The 12,821-nt window shown below is 47.4% G+C and overlaps 1 protein-coding gene across 1 annotated transcript in view; it reads left to right on the plus strand.

The window, feature by feature from the left end:
- ST8SIA2 (ST8 alpha-N-acetyl-neuraminide alpha-2,8-sialyltransferase 2) overlaps positions 1 to 9,003 on the plus strand; it is a 32,061-nt gene extending 23,058 nt beyond the window's left edge. Inside the window, exon 6 of the mRNA XM_027719888.2 lies at positions 6,539 to 9,003. Coding sequence (XP_027575689.1) covers positions 6,539 to 6,824 — 286 coding nt within the window. The 3' untranslated portion in view covers positions 6,825 to 9,003. The remainder of the gene's footprint in view (positions 1 to 6,538) is intronic.
- Positions 9,004 to 12,821: the final 3,818 nt, after the last annotated feature.

Below are 12,821 nucleotides of genomic sequence, written 5' to 3' on the forward strand. Positions count from 1 at the left end.
CTACCAGCAAAATACATTTGTGAGTCTTTGAATCCTCCTTGAACCACAGTATTTATTGTCCTGCTCTGCTTTCCCTCAAACCAAAATGCATTTCAGTGGCAACTGAGCGTTTTTCCTATAATTTTCAGTGCATTTGGGGCATTTGTAGAGTGTGCATTGCTGAGATAAGTAAAAAGCATTTGGTTTTGTTGTCCTTAACAGCATCATTTGAGACATCACCTTTCTAGCTGTGAGGATGCCTTAAATGTTTGCTGATAGCTTTTTGTGTTGTTGCTTCCACATAATCGGTGCAATAGGACAGAGACTCCTCTTACACGGTTCAACTCACCATCTTCACGCCAGGAGGGCACAGAGCCTTCAGCATTTCAGTGGAGGTGGTCAGAAGGAAGCAGAGTCACACTTCAGGCTGGAGAGGGAAGCTGTGTGGTAGCAGGGAGCCAGTTTGCGGGGATGGTACCGTGCACTTCAGGATTTTGCAGTGATTCTGTAAAATGTCTCCTGAGCAATTCTTCTGGTGGGCGCCTGGCTGGGAAACAAGCAAGCCCCTTAGAAGTCATGTGTTAGTGTCTCCAGAAAGCCTTGTAATAGTCCTTATTGCCAAGCAGCTTTTGTTAGAGAAATAACATGAAATGCGGGAAGAGAGGGAAAATAATTGTGTCTGGAGGTTTGCCTGTCACTCCTTGCAGAGAATTCACAGACACGTTGCACTTTGCCTTGTCTAATCTGGTCTAGCATTTCTCACTGTGTCCATCACAAGGGTCTCTTGGCAGTAACCAGTTCTAATCCTGTAATGTTTTGTTAAGGGCTTCTTGAAAGAAAAAAAAAATTAAAAATCAATAAACCTTCCAGCTCCTTGGCTTAGTCTCCCATTAGGTTTAATGTCCAAATAACTGTGGCAGTTCAGGACAGTGATCACCCTGCTCAGGGTCCATAGTACCATTCTGCCATGTCTCCTCAGAAGTACAGCCTGGCAGGGCATAAGGTGGATTCATCTTTGCCTTGGGTGTCTGCCTGGGTCCTCACACCCAGACAGTGGTTAAGCCTTCGATGAGTTTTCAGGGCCAGATGCCTTTCCATCCATCTGTGTTGGAAAGCCTCCCCTGATCCCTCCTCACCTTGTGTTCCAGTTATGCCAGATCTTTTCCAGCAGCTTTTGCCTGCTTATAGCCACACAGGACAATCGTGTGCAGATGATTCTCCTGACCTGTTGCTTTGATTGCACTCTTTTGCATCCCTCCAAGGACTTTTCTTTTCTCTAGCACATCAAACCTCAGCTGCTGCTTTTCCTTTTCACAGCCCTCCCGGCTCACCTTTCCTAACCCTCTGTCTCGAGATCAGTTCTGCTGTGTCCACCAGCATCACCCACCTGCAGATTTTCTAAACCAGCTACTTCATACTTCCTCCCTTTCATGCTTACAGGGGGTCCTCTACCTGCCCTGGTGTCTTGTGCCTTAAAGCCCTTCCTCTCTGGTTCCACAGAGAGGTTAAGGACAGCAGTCCTGTGCTCAGGTGATGGAACAAGGTGGCCAAAGGGTGTAGGGGGAGAAAACAGCCATTCACAAGAGTGTGACTGGGGTGGGATGTGGGGGGAACTACGAACACTCCATAAAGTCAAGTGTGGGTTAGGTTAGTGGATATCCTACAAATAAATCCTTGTGTGAGCAATTATTCTCACCCCTTCTGTACTTGAAAAACATTGTACCCAAGCTTTGGTGTGTCTACACTGGGATTCCAAGACCATTAATTTGTTCCATTTAACTGGGAAGAAGTTTTAGTCTTTTCTGTGTCAAAAGAAGAAATCTGACATAGGTAGGAAAGGGGAAATGAATAGGGTAGTTCTCTTCCTAGTTGCTTTCCTCCTCTTCTGTCTGTTTTCAAATGCTCTAACTTATGGATGTTGAGTACCATATGTGTTTGAAAGACCACCACAGAGCTCAAGACCTGGAGGAGAAGAGAGTCATTTATCTGTGACTCAGCATTGATTTGCTTGTGCTAAGTCACCAAAAGCAGAGCCAGGCCACACAGTAGGGATTCAGTCTGGACAGGGAGGATTGGTCTGGTGTTTGGGCTTTGCCCAGCCTGGGGATAAAGCGCAGCTCTGACTCCAGATCTAGCTTTTGGAGTCAATGTTAGCATGACTCTGGGTGGGGACATGCCCATGTCTGCCTGTCCAGCACACATCTCATCACTGTACATGGCTCTTGGCTGTTTTGGTGCTGGTGACAGAGGAGACTGGATACCTGGACAGAAAAGGGCTGGGAGGAGCTGGATGAGAGGATAGCAGTTGCTCCCTGGACTCCAGCACTTCATCTCCATCCACCCAGCACCAGGATATGTGCTGTGCCCTGCCAGCACCAGCGGGTCCTGTCCCCACCTGCACCAGCGTGAGTGTGGAGCACGGTCGGGGCGCTCGCTCTCATTATCTGTGTCTGGTTTTTCCTGAGTATTACTGGGAGCAGGATGTGTGTGGCAGACTGATAATACGCTTCTGCCAGTCAAGGACTAGCACCTCCACAACAGCTTGTGTTTATATCACACTTTTATGAATAAGCTGTTTTAAAAGGGTCTGAAATTGCATTATTTCAGCTATTCTGATTTGTATCACTAAATAATGCAGCTGATACTGCTGAAATTTGATTTCTTCATTGACCTGAGTCTTTTATTCATTTCATCAGGGCAGTGGATTTTCTGTTCATTTTGTCTTGCGAGTTAACCCTTACCTGGAGGATACAAATTATTTTAGGGTTTTTTCAGGCATGTCAGGAGGTGATGGGTAAGCACAGAGCAGGACCCTGCCCTCACTAGTGGTCCTCAAATGCTGTCTGCATGGAGGAGTTTTGCATCCAGCGTTTCAGCCCAAATCCAGGCCAGGCTTGGCCCCCCAGATTCAGTGATGCTGGGGGAGAATGAATACTGTCAGTGAGGTGATGTGCACATTGCTCCAGGTGTGCAGTGGGGAGGCTGCCACCATCCCTGTCTTGTGTGACAGCAGTGGCTTCCTAGGGGGAATTTCATAGTGTTGTCTTCTGAAGGATTCCTACTGGGCTTTAAGGTCCAAATACAGCAGTTGCTTTCCCTATGGCTTCAGAGCAGCCCCCTCACAGGAGACGTACACCAATGGTCAGACACCTGACAGCAGTTCTGCTTAGGAGACTTCTAATCTCCAATTGATGATTAAGAGATGAGGAGCAACCAGAACCACCCACCAGCTAGGATATGACTCTCTGAGCTGCTCTTCTTAAAGTCTCTGTCCTTGGCCTTCATCAAGTCTTAGTTCAAGCAGGTGCTAGGGCTTGTGTCTAGGCTGCCTCCTTACAAAAGATGGCCTTGAAGATCTGATGGCATTTTCCATCTGTCACTATCATGATCCAAAACAAGAACTGTCTCAGGCAATTTTTCCCTGACAGCATCACAGTTCCTGTTCATAGCCGCATCCCGCTCAGGCTCCCGCCTATCTCTCTAACTGCTTCCACCCCTGAGGGTTTATTTACAGACACAGCACCAGCTTCTGAAGGAGGTCCACACTGCTGAGAATGGAGGAATTGGGTTTCAGGACTGCTCTTTGCTCTTCTCTTTTAATTGCTGTCTCTTTCCGTAAAATGTTTCAGTTGATAGTTATGGTGATTGGTGTAACCAATTCGAAAAATAATTACTGCCTGCTTCAAGATTATCTTTCCTCCTAATTAAAATCCTGGACCTCACATATTAAAGGTGTGATGTTGACACAGCATTCCATGTGCGCCCAGACAACCTCATTTGGATTTACAGAATTAATTAGGTTTTATTTCCATCCCCAGCTGTTCTCTCCTGCACCAAGAATGTGGCCACTGTCTCAGTTGGACAGTGGTGGGAGAGATAAGAGAGATATCTTCTGGCATAGCTCCCACACTCCCATCACAAACCAGTCATTAAAAAGTATTTCCCAGATCTCACTAGAGAATTTCCCACTTTCACTGTCCAGGAAAAAAATTGCAGGTGCTGTTGCATGGCATGCGTTATGGTTTGGGCATTACGTGTTATGTGTGTCACCCATGTGGGTGGGCTGGGACAGCCTGGGGTCCATCCCCCCTTCCCAAAGCTGTGATGAGAATTTATGATGCTGTAGGAGCAAGCTTTGGACCCTTCTCATTTTTGCAATACCCTGCCTGCAATAGAAGGAAATACAGACAAAAGAGCCGGGTTTTAATTTTTATTATAAAAACCTGAATTGTCAGTGTTCCCTACCTGGATATTGTTGAGTGAATGCTCACTGGCTGTGTGTGCTGAGGTGGGTATGCCAGGTTGGTTTTTGCAGGGCTGCTTTTGGGTGGTGGGTTGTGCACACTTGTTGGTCTTGGTAAGATTTTTGTGCATGCTGGGTTGCAGAGGATGGCATGGTCTGTAGGCTGCTTCAGTGTTTGGCCCAGGTCATTTTGTCATTGTTATTATGCATGAAACCAATGGTCACGTGAATGTCCTGTGCCCATGTGCAAGAAGCACTTCATCTTGCTGTCAGGGTCCTTGTATGTTCATAGAGATTTTACAGCCTCTCAACAAAACACAAAAGTTAATATTTTGGGCAGGCAGAAGGTCACCAGTATCTTTCTGTGTTCCAGCTGGTAAATTGATAAAAGTTGATAAAAGGAGGATTTTAAGGCTAAAGCAGCTTGGACAAACCTAGACAGTTGTCTTCCTCCAAATCCAGCTGGTTAGTATGGCTTAACAGCTCTTCCCAGTAGCTTCCCTGCTGCATGAGGATACCCTAATTCACAGTGTTAAATGGTTGTGATAATCTCCCATTTCCCTTTGCGAGCAGGAGGTCTAATGTGCTTACCCATAAACTCATCAAGGAGGCTGGTTTATGGCTACCTGTGGGAGCAGATTGCCTTGACACCACAGTGAGCTGTGCTGTGTCCCCACAGTGCAACCCGTATGGCCAGGCAAGCCCAGGAAATGCTGATGCTGCGCTGCTGAGTTTTTGGTTTTCCCCCTGTTGCTACTTTTTCATGCTGGATGCCAAGATGAGTCAGGCAAGAGCCTCCTTCCCAAAACATCGTACTCATCCTTTGCTAAAGCTGCAGGAGCTTTGACACCTCTGGGTGTGGTACCACAGAAATCCTCCCTGTGCCCTTCCTGCACATGCCAAGGCAGTTACTCTGCTTCCAGAATTTGATTTCACCAGAAAAGTCAATTTCTCTCTTATCTGGCTGAGAACAAGCAAGCACGTTTTGTGCCTTGGTTGCTAAATTTTAATGGCTTTCGTGAAAAGCTAATTTGCAGGATTAAGGCTCAGCTCTCCCAAGGGTTCCTGCTGTCTGAGCATCAGACCCTCAGGAGCCCAGCAAAAAGTGCAAATGAGGAGGAAGACACTTCCCAGGGCTCCGCTGGGACTGCAGGACCCGGCTCAGGATCCCAAATGTTGGGTGAGAGCACAGAAGTGCCACGTGCTCCGCTCCACTTCCTCATGTCTTTTATCCAAGGGGCTGCCAATCACTCACTTGAGCTCAGGCCCTTGGAAATATCTGTTAAAAATAATCCAAAGGCTCAAACAGGCTGTGGCACAGCGGGATGAGCTGTGGGGCATCCCTGCTTGCTGTGGGGCAGTGCTGGCATCGGATGTGCTGAGGGAAGAGGGAGTGCACCCAATGGGGACATCTTCTACCTCCCCAAACCTTTTGCTTTCTGATTTTGCTCCGCTGGTGGTGTTTCTCTGCTGAGCAAACCAGCTAAGTTGCCTGTGCAATAAATACTGGGGGCTGGAAACATCTTCTTACAGGATGTTGATGCTGCAATAACTTTTATCGGCAGCCCAAAATACAACCGCTGATACCGTTTCTGCTCCTGCATCAGTACATCCTTCCCCTTTTCTTTTTGCCATCCCTCATAAAAACTAACGTGCTTCCCAGCAGCAAGCACAGCTGACCTCCATATCTCACGTTATATATTGCAATGTGCCGTATTGTGTGTCTGAGGGACTGATGCTGCAGAGTGTGGTGATGTATCTTGGTCCAGGATCACAGCAGCAGTCGCTGGGTGTAATGGGAACTCAGCAGCGTGTTTTAGCTCTTTCAGCTTGGTGACCCTTTGTTCCAAGGCAAATGTTTTTACAGTCCTGTTGTGTTTACTGTCAGAGTAAAAATCTTCATTTATCAATGAAAATCATCAGCGTGTGTGTGACTCTGTCTGCTTCAAGGGGTTGCTGGAGTCTACTTGACGTGGGTGGTTTGGTCTATGGTATTGATCTCCTGGGTTGATTGGAAGATAATTGTAGGCTGAAGTACCGAAGGCCACTGTTGCAAGCAATTTGTTTTTCATAAAGGATTGCCAAGGCACGAGATGCTTCAGTGCCATGGCAACAAGTGTGATGTAACCAGCAGACAGAGAGCAGGAGGATACAGTCCCTAGAGAGGCTTTTTCTTGGCATGGAGAACTCTCTGCTAGTCAGAAACCTCTCACTTTGAATCACCAATATATCTCAGTCAGAGGCTGGAGAGAGTAAATGTGCAAGACACAAGCTTGGTGTGCAGGGTGAGTAACAGGCTTCCCTCTCCCTTTGCAGGTACTGGCTGACCAACAAGGTGCACATCAAGCGACCCACCACTGGCCTCCTCATGTACACCTTGGCCACTCGCTTCTGCAACCAGATCTATCTCTACGGCTTCTGGCCCTTTCCCCTGGACCAGAACCAGAACCCAGTCAAATACCACTACTATGACAGCCTCAAGTACGGCTACACCTCGCAGGCCAGCCCGCACACCATGCCCTTGGAGTTCAAAGCCTTAAAGACGCTGCACCAGCAAGGAGCCTTGAAGCTGACTGTGGGGGAGTGTGATGGGGCCACGTAGGGTGGTCCCTGGCCATGTTCCTGCACAGCCACGGGAGGAAGGGGAGGGGGCGGAAAGGACAAGTGGTGCCTGGTGGGGTTGGTTGTCTTTGTTAACGCGCAGGACAGTGACACAAATACATATACGTGGTACCTATATATATTGACCTGAGTATTATAACTGTTTGGTGTTCACCAAGGGAGGGGCAGGAGAGGTGCGGGAGCATCTGGCGTGACTGGCCTGGGCGAGACCCCTTGCTGTGGGCTCGCTGGGCTCGAAGGGCATTCGCCCTACGTCCAAAAGATGTGAAGGTGGCCTTGGTTTTTGAGGGTATGTTAGGTGATGGGTAAACGTAAGCCGTTTGTCGTGACTGGTCCGAGGTTGGTAGTTAGTTTGTTTGGCCAAGGACGCCGGCGCTGGCACCGCAGCGAGGTGTGTTCTTGGCCCCGTGCTCGTGGCGGGGAGGGGAAGGGGCAGGGAACGGGGTGGGCAGGGAAGGTTTGTTGGTGGCTCTCACGGCCAAGGGACTGTCCACGGCTCCAAGCAGGACCAATCTGCCCAGCAGGGATCAGTGCCCGGCAGCCGCGCACAGATCCGTCCAAACATGGACCACCAGGCTGAGCACAGCCCTTGGAGAGGAGAGGGAAAAGCCTCCAGGGCTGCAGCTGGATCTCCAGGAGGGTGGCAGGGAGCAGTGCTAAGCTGATCCTAGTGACATTCACATGGAGAGGTGTGAGGGCCTCCAGAGAAGGGGCACATCAGTGTTTAGCCAGGCAGACAGTGAGGAGGATGCTGAATGTGTATCTCTCTTCATTTTCTAATGAGCAAGAAAGGAGCAGAGATGCTGGAACGTGGCAGGAAGGAGGTTTGCTGCTGCAAACTGGCACTGTTAGTATTAAGTGTCTCACTGTGCCAAAAGACACTCAACATCTGTCAGGGCTCATGAAAACCATAAGTACATCCAGCTCTTAATTCCCAGCTGGTATCTGCTAAGCAGCCTGCTTTCTCTCCCCCTCCACAAATATGGGTGATAGGCCTGGACCCAGCCAAGCAGAAAGTCTGCAGGACTTCAAGGGACTTTGTCAAGTCTAAATAATTTATTTTCAGTTTCTCCACAAAGAACCAGCACACAGCACTGAATTCCTGAAGTTCCACTCTGTCCGTCTTTTCAAGCCCTAATTATCTCTTACTCTCAACAGTTAAATAGGTTGTTGGATGGATCTTGATGGGATGCTTGCCTGGTGATGAACATCATAGAAATAATCTTTTCTCTTTTTTTTTTTTCCAGAGAGAACCCAAAATACAAAGGATTTTTTGTAACCACATTTGCTTTTCTCTGATTTTTGGGGGTTTTGAGGGAACTAGATTGATCTGATGAGCCTGTATAATTTTCTGCTTCTGTAGCCTATTCTGTTTGTCTCCTAATTAGCACTCAGTGCCAGAATGGAGATGAGTCCAGGGTTCAGCAAGGGCTGTTTGGGTTTAATATGTGGGAGAGTAAATAACACTGCACAGGCAAACCTTAGGCTTGCACTGCAATGCTGCCATGGTTGGGTATCATCACCTTTGGTCCTCCTCCTACTGCTGTGTTTTTTAAGTTAAAAAGTGTGCAGTTTGAGGCTGAAATACTTGACATCGTCTCTTTAAAAACTCGAGTGCTTCAAGTGGTAAAAGGAAGAACTCGCTTTCATGTTTTGGGCCAGAGAAGCTACTGTACCCATAGGAGCCTCCAGCCTGCTAATTAGTGTCAGATGAAGATGCTTAAGATTAAGGTATAAGCAACATTATAGTGGATAAATGTGGGCTAATCTGCCACCAAGGGGATGTTTCTTTCCAGCACCAGAAAATTATTTCTTTTATGTTTTTTTTTTTAAAACTTGGCACTTTTTTTTTTTTTATTATTTTTACTTGAGTTTAGTTGCACGATAAAGCTAAACCTGGCTGTGAATCTCAGCTTAAGCTGAGACAGAAGGAGACAGAGTGTAAAACTGCAAGATGGAAGTAATCTGCAATCCCAAGGAGCTTCCCGTGATTCAGGAGTGGTTGTTAAAGCCGGATAATTCCCTGGTTTGTCCCCAGCACAGAGCAGGGATGGAGCTGCAGGGACTGCAAAAGCCAACTGTTGTATTGAGGGGCCTGGGCCATGGTACTGATTGCTGTTAGCAAACCTTCTTTTTAAATAAAAATAGAGGAAATGAAATAAGTGTGCAAGGGTTTTATTTTTATTTTGTATTTATTTTCATTGACTAGAAGGGGCGAGAGGGGAGGCAAGACCATGAAATGCCATGGGATTAAATGGGGAGAGCCTGGAACCCCCTTTCCTGGTGAAGGAGGGGGAAGACTGGGCTTGTTTGCCCACCTGGGGTGGATGTCAGTGCTGTGCCAGGGAGACATCCAAAGCCATCAGGATGTCCTTGCTGTGCCTACAGAGATTATTGAGATAAATCTATAGCAGCACAACAGGGGTGTGCTGGGCGGTGAAAAGGGGATGGGAGAAGGGTTCTTTTCTGATGCCCTTGAAGCAGCTGCTGGATCAAAGCACAGGCGAGTTATAAGCAAATTATTCAGGGGGATGAAATTGCTGGTGATGCTTCTATTCCCAGAAAGGGTCCTGTTCACCCGTGTTGTAAAAATGCATTAAACCATGAGCAAGACCCTGCAGCTATTGAAATCCCTGGCTGAGCTCCCATTTCACCTCACTGCCATGCAGGTTGGTCCCCGCTGTGTTTGTATGCACAAAAACAACTAGGAATTTCCCCTTGCTTTAGTGGGCTGCGTCAAGCCCTCCGGTCTGGTTCTCTGAGCATCTCCTCAGATTGGAAACATAATTTATCGTCTCTGTTTCCAGCAAATAGCTGGGACCTGACTCCACCAAGCCCCAGCACCAGTGAGCCATAAAGCCCCTGTGCTGTTCATGAGCAGCGGGAGCAGAGATTCAGGTTCACCTCCTGCAGCAGTGCTGGTGGGGGGGGAGGGGTTGGTTGATATTTGGGCTATTTTGGGGCAGCCATCAGCCATCGAGCAGCACGGCAGCTGCCAGATGCTGTGGGGACCCTACGGCTGCATCAGGCTGCTGCTTGATGGATTTCTTCATGCCCAATTAAGGCTCTTCTCTCATCAAGAGTAAAACAAAAGAGAGCATTGATGCTACTCAGGCAGGGATGCAGGTGTATGAGGTGCCCCATGAATGCAGTTAACTGCCCTAAATGACAGCAGCAGCTTCCTTTGTTCTTTGCTCCTCCATCCTGCTGCTCCCTCCGGCAGCAAGGCCAGTCCAAACTGGTGATGCTGGTGGCCCTGGGATGGGGAGCTCCCTCCCACAGGTTAGGCACATTTGTGCCAAAAGGCCTCTGGATGGTAACAAGCGACCTAAACTTGTAAAATAATGGTAAACCAGGGTCTTCACCTGGCTAAGCCCAGAGTTTGGGGCTGTTTCCCAGTGTGGCTTTTTGGGGCAATGCTCTAGCGGTGCTTCTGGCCAAACACAGTGTTCTCCTCACCATGCACGCCTGGTGCATTTTACCCGTACAACAGCTTGGGGATAAAGGTGGTGTCTTGCCTGCTCCTCACACCACAGCCTGAAGCCCAGCTGTCTGAATCACCTTTCATTTTAACCATGGTTTCTTTGGTCACATCCCAGCCTTCAGATTTGCCACACCTTTGTGTCTCTGGGCTAACAGCCAGCCCAGCCATGAAACCTCACTGCACTATCCAGTGCTGCTGAGCACCATGGCAAGCACATGCTCCTGCCTGTCCTTCCCTCCCCTGGATTACTCCAGTGATTTTGGGGCCTGGTAAGTGAAGCTCAAGAAGCAACCCTATCATTACAGACCCATCTGAACAAGTATCTGCTTCAGACAAGGAGTTTTATTCGGCTCTCACGTCACTCGTTTCTCTGTTCATGAGCTGCAGAGGAGGAATGCACTCCTGTTCTTCCTATAAAAGTGTGTGTGTATATATATGTGTGTGAGTGTGTGTGTCTGGTGTGTGTATAAATATATATATATATAGTGATGTGGCTGCTGCTCTCCTGGGCGAGATCTTGCCCATATCTTGCATGGGCACAGAGCACAGCTCCTCTGGTCAAACTGCAGAGTCCACAGACTCCGTGCTGCCAAGATCCTTTATAATTAATACTTACACTGCCTTCTTTAAAGCTGACTTGGGTGATTTGAGTTGCAGCAGCTCCTCTGAACTACGTCAGGACTCTCAGTGCCTCCCACTCTCCCCAACCCCTTCCAGACAGGGCTGGCAGAGGCACCACTTCACCCCCAGCCACTGAATGAGAGGGGTGGAAGAAAGATGGTCACCTTTCCCCAAACACTCCATCAGCCTGGGACTGGTGCAGGGTCAGTAACCAACCCCCTGCTTCAGTCACAGCCCAGATAATTAGTAAACAAAGCACAAATAGTCACTGTGATTCAAATTACATTTTAAAAATTTTTTTCAAGCTGTCGTAGGGTTTTTTTTAGTGCTATGAAACAATTGAATCTTTTTTTTTTGAGACACCAGTCTTGCAAACCAGAAAGACACAATATTTTGTATTCAAGGTGTAATGAAAATCTTCTGCATTTTTACATTGCATTTTGGATACTGCTTGGGAATAATAATACCAAGCACTTCAGTCAGTCTCACTTAAGTTATATAAGTGGTTTCAGTTGATCCCAATACAAAATAATTTTTAATTTTGTGCAGAATAGTCTCAAAAACGTTGCACCATCTACAAATCATGATATAGATATTGTTTTTTGTCTACCATTCCTTTTAAAAATTTAAACAATCCAATTTCATGCTAGAGAGGCTTGAAACTGTGGAAATTAAAGCTTAAAGCTTTGAGAGATGCACAGGGGATTGCAGGGATGTGGTTTTTCTCCAGAGTGCCCCTCAATGTCAGAAGGTAAAACCAGGCACATAACCATGGTCTCCAATGCAATGATTTGTCAAACCATGCATTTTTCAGCTCTTTTGATGTTCTGGTTGCTATTTTTAAGTTTCTCGCATTTATGAACAGTCTAGTGGCACCTATTTTCATCTCTAAGTGTTACTCTATCACCCTTGGCACCAGGCAGCAGAATTTCATTTTGGGGTCCCCTTTTTAACCACATTGAATGCTTTCTAGGTTTCCTTCTCTTCTACTTAATCTTATTTTTCCCTATGAAAACAACTGAGCACCCACAAGCTGGCAAATCTCCTCTGCAACTCCAGTACTGTCATGGGATGGCTCACGTCCAAGCTCCAGATTGGGCCGTATCCACTGCGGATACCACAGCACTCCCAGCTTAAGCTCCAAGTTGGAGAGGCCACCACCAGCAGGGAATGGACTCCATGCCTTTTTTCTGCCCCCCAGGTGGTTGCACATCACCCGTGTCTGCAAAGAAATTACTGAGAATGACCTCGGATAGAGGTCTGAACGATACTCAAAAAAATCATCATCCTCCCAAGAGGATGGGCTTCTTTCCCAGTACTAGCAACATCAAGGCATTCAGCAATAAGCTCCTTTTCCAGCTGGGAATAACTCCTGTTTGACGAACCCTGTTCATCAAGTCTAATCCATCTCATGCCAATTTCATTTACAGCCCAGCTGAAGGCAGATGCATTTGGCTGCTTAACATCATCTCCAAGCAATTCCACAGGTGCCTTTACAAGAATCAGGATCAGCACTCACGGACCTTCCCACCGTTATGCTCTCATGAACTTGTGCATGAAGTAACAGCATGGATGGAAATATCTCCTGCTTGGTTAGCATAGGAATCCTCAACCATCTCCAACACCCTAAAGAAGCACAGGCAGGAGGAGGACATACCCCAGAAATAGTCAGGGAGGTGCCATCCTAAAGGAGATACCAAACACCTGGAAGACTGCACAGCGCAGGCACTGAATTTGCTGCTCATGTGCTCAAAACAGAACTGAACTGTATCTGTTGTGTTGTATCCACGAGGAAAACACAGAGTTTGAGCACAGATTAGGCACCAGGAAAAACGCTGTCCTTGAATGCTGAAAAGCAGTTGGGAATGGTGT

Source organism: Pipra filicauda, unplaced genomic scaffold, assembly GCF_003945595.2.
Source record: "Pipra filicauda isolate LSUMZ 115617 unplaced genomic scaffold, ASM394559v2 scaffold44_size3831614_pilon, whole genome shotgun sequence".
Lineage (NCBI taxonomy): Eukaryota > Metazoa > Chordata > Aves > Passeriformes > Pipridae > Pipra > Pipra filicauda.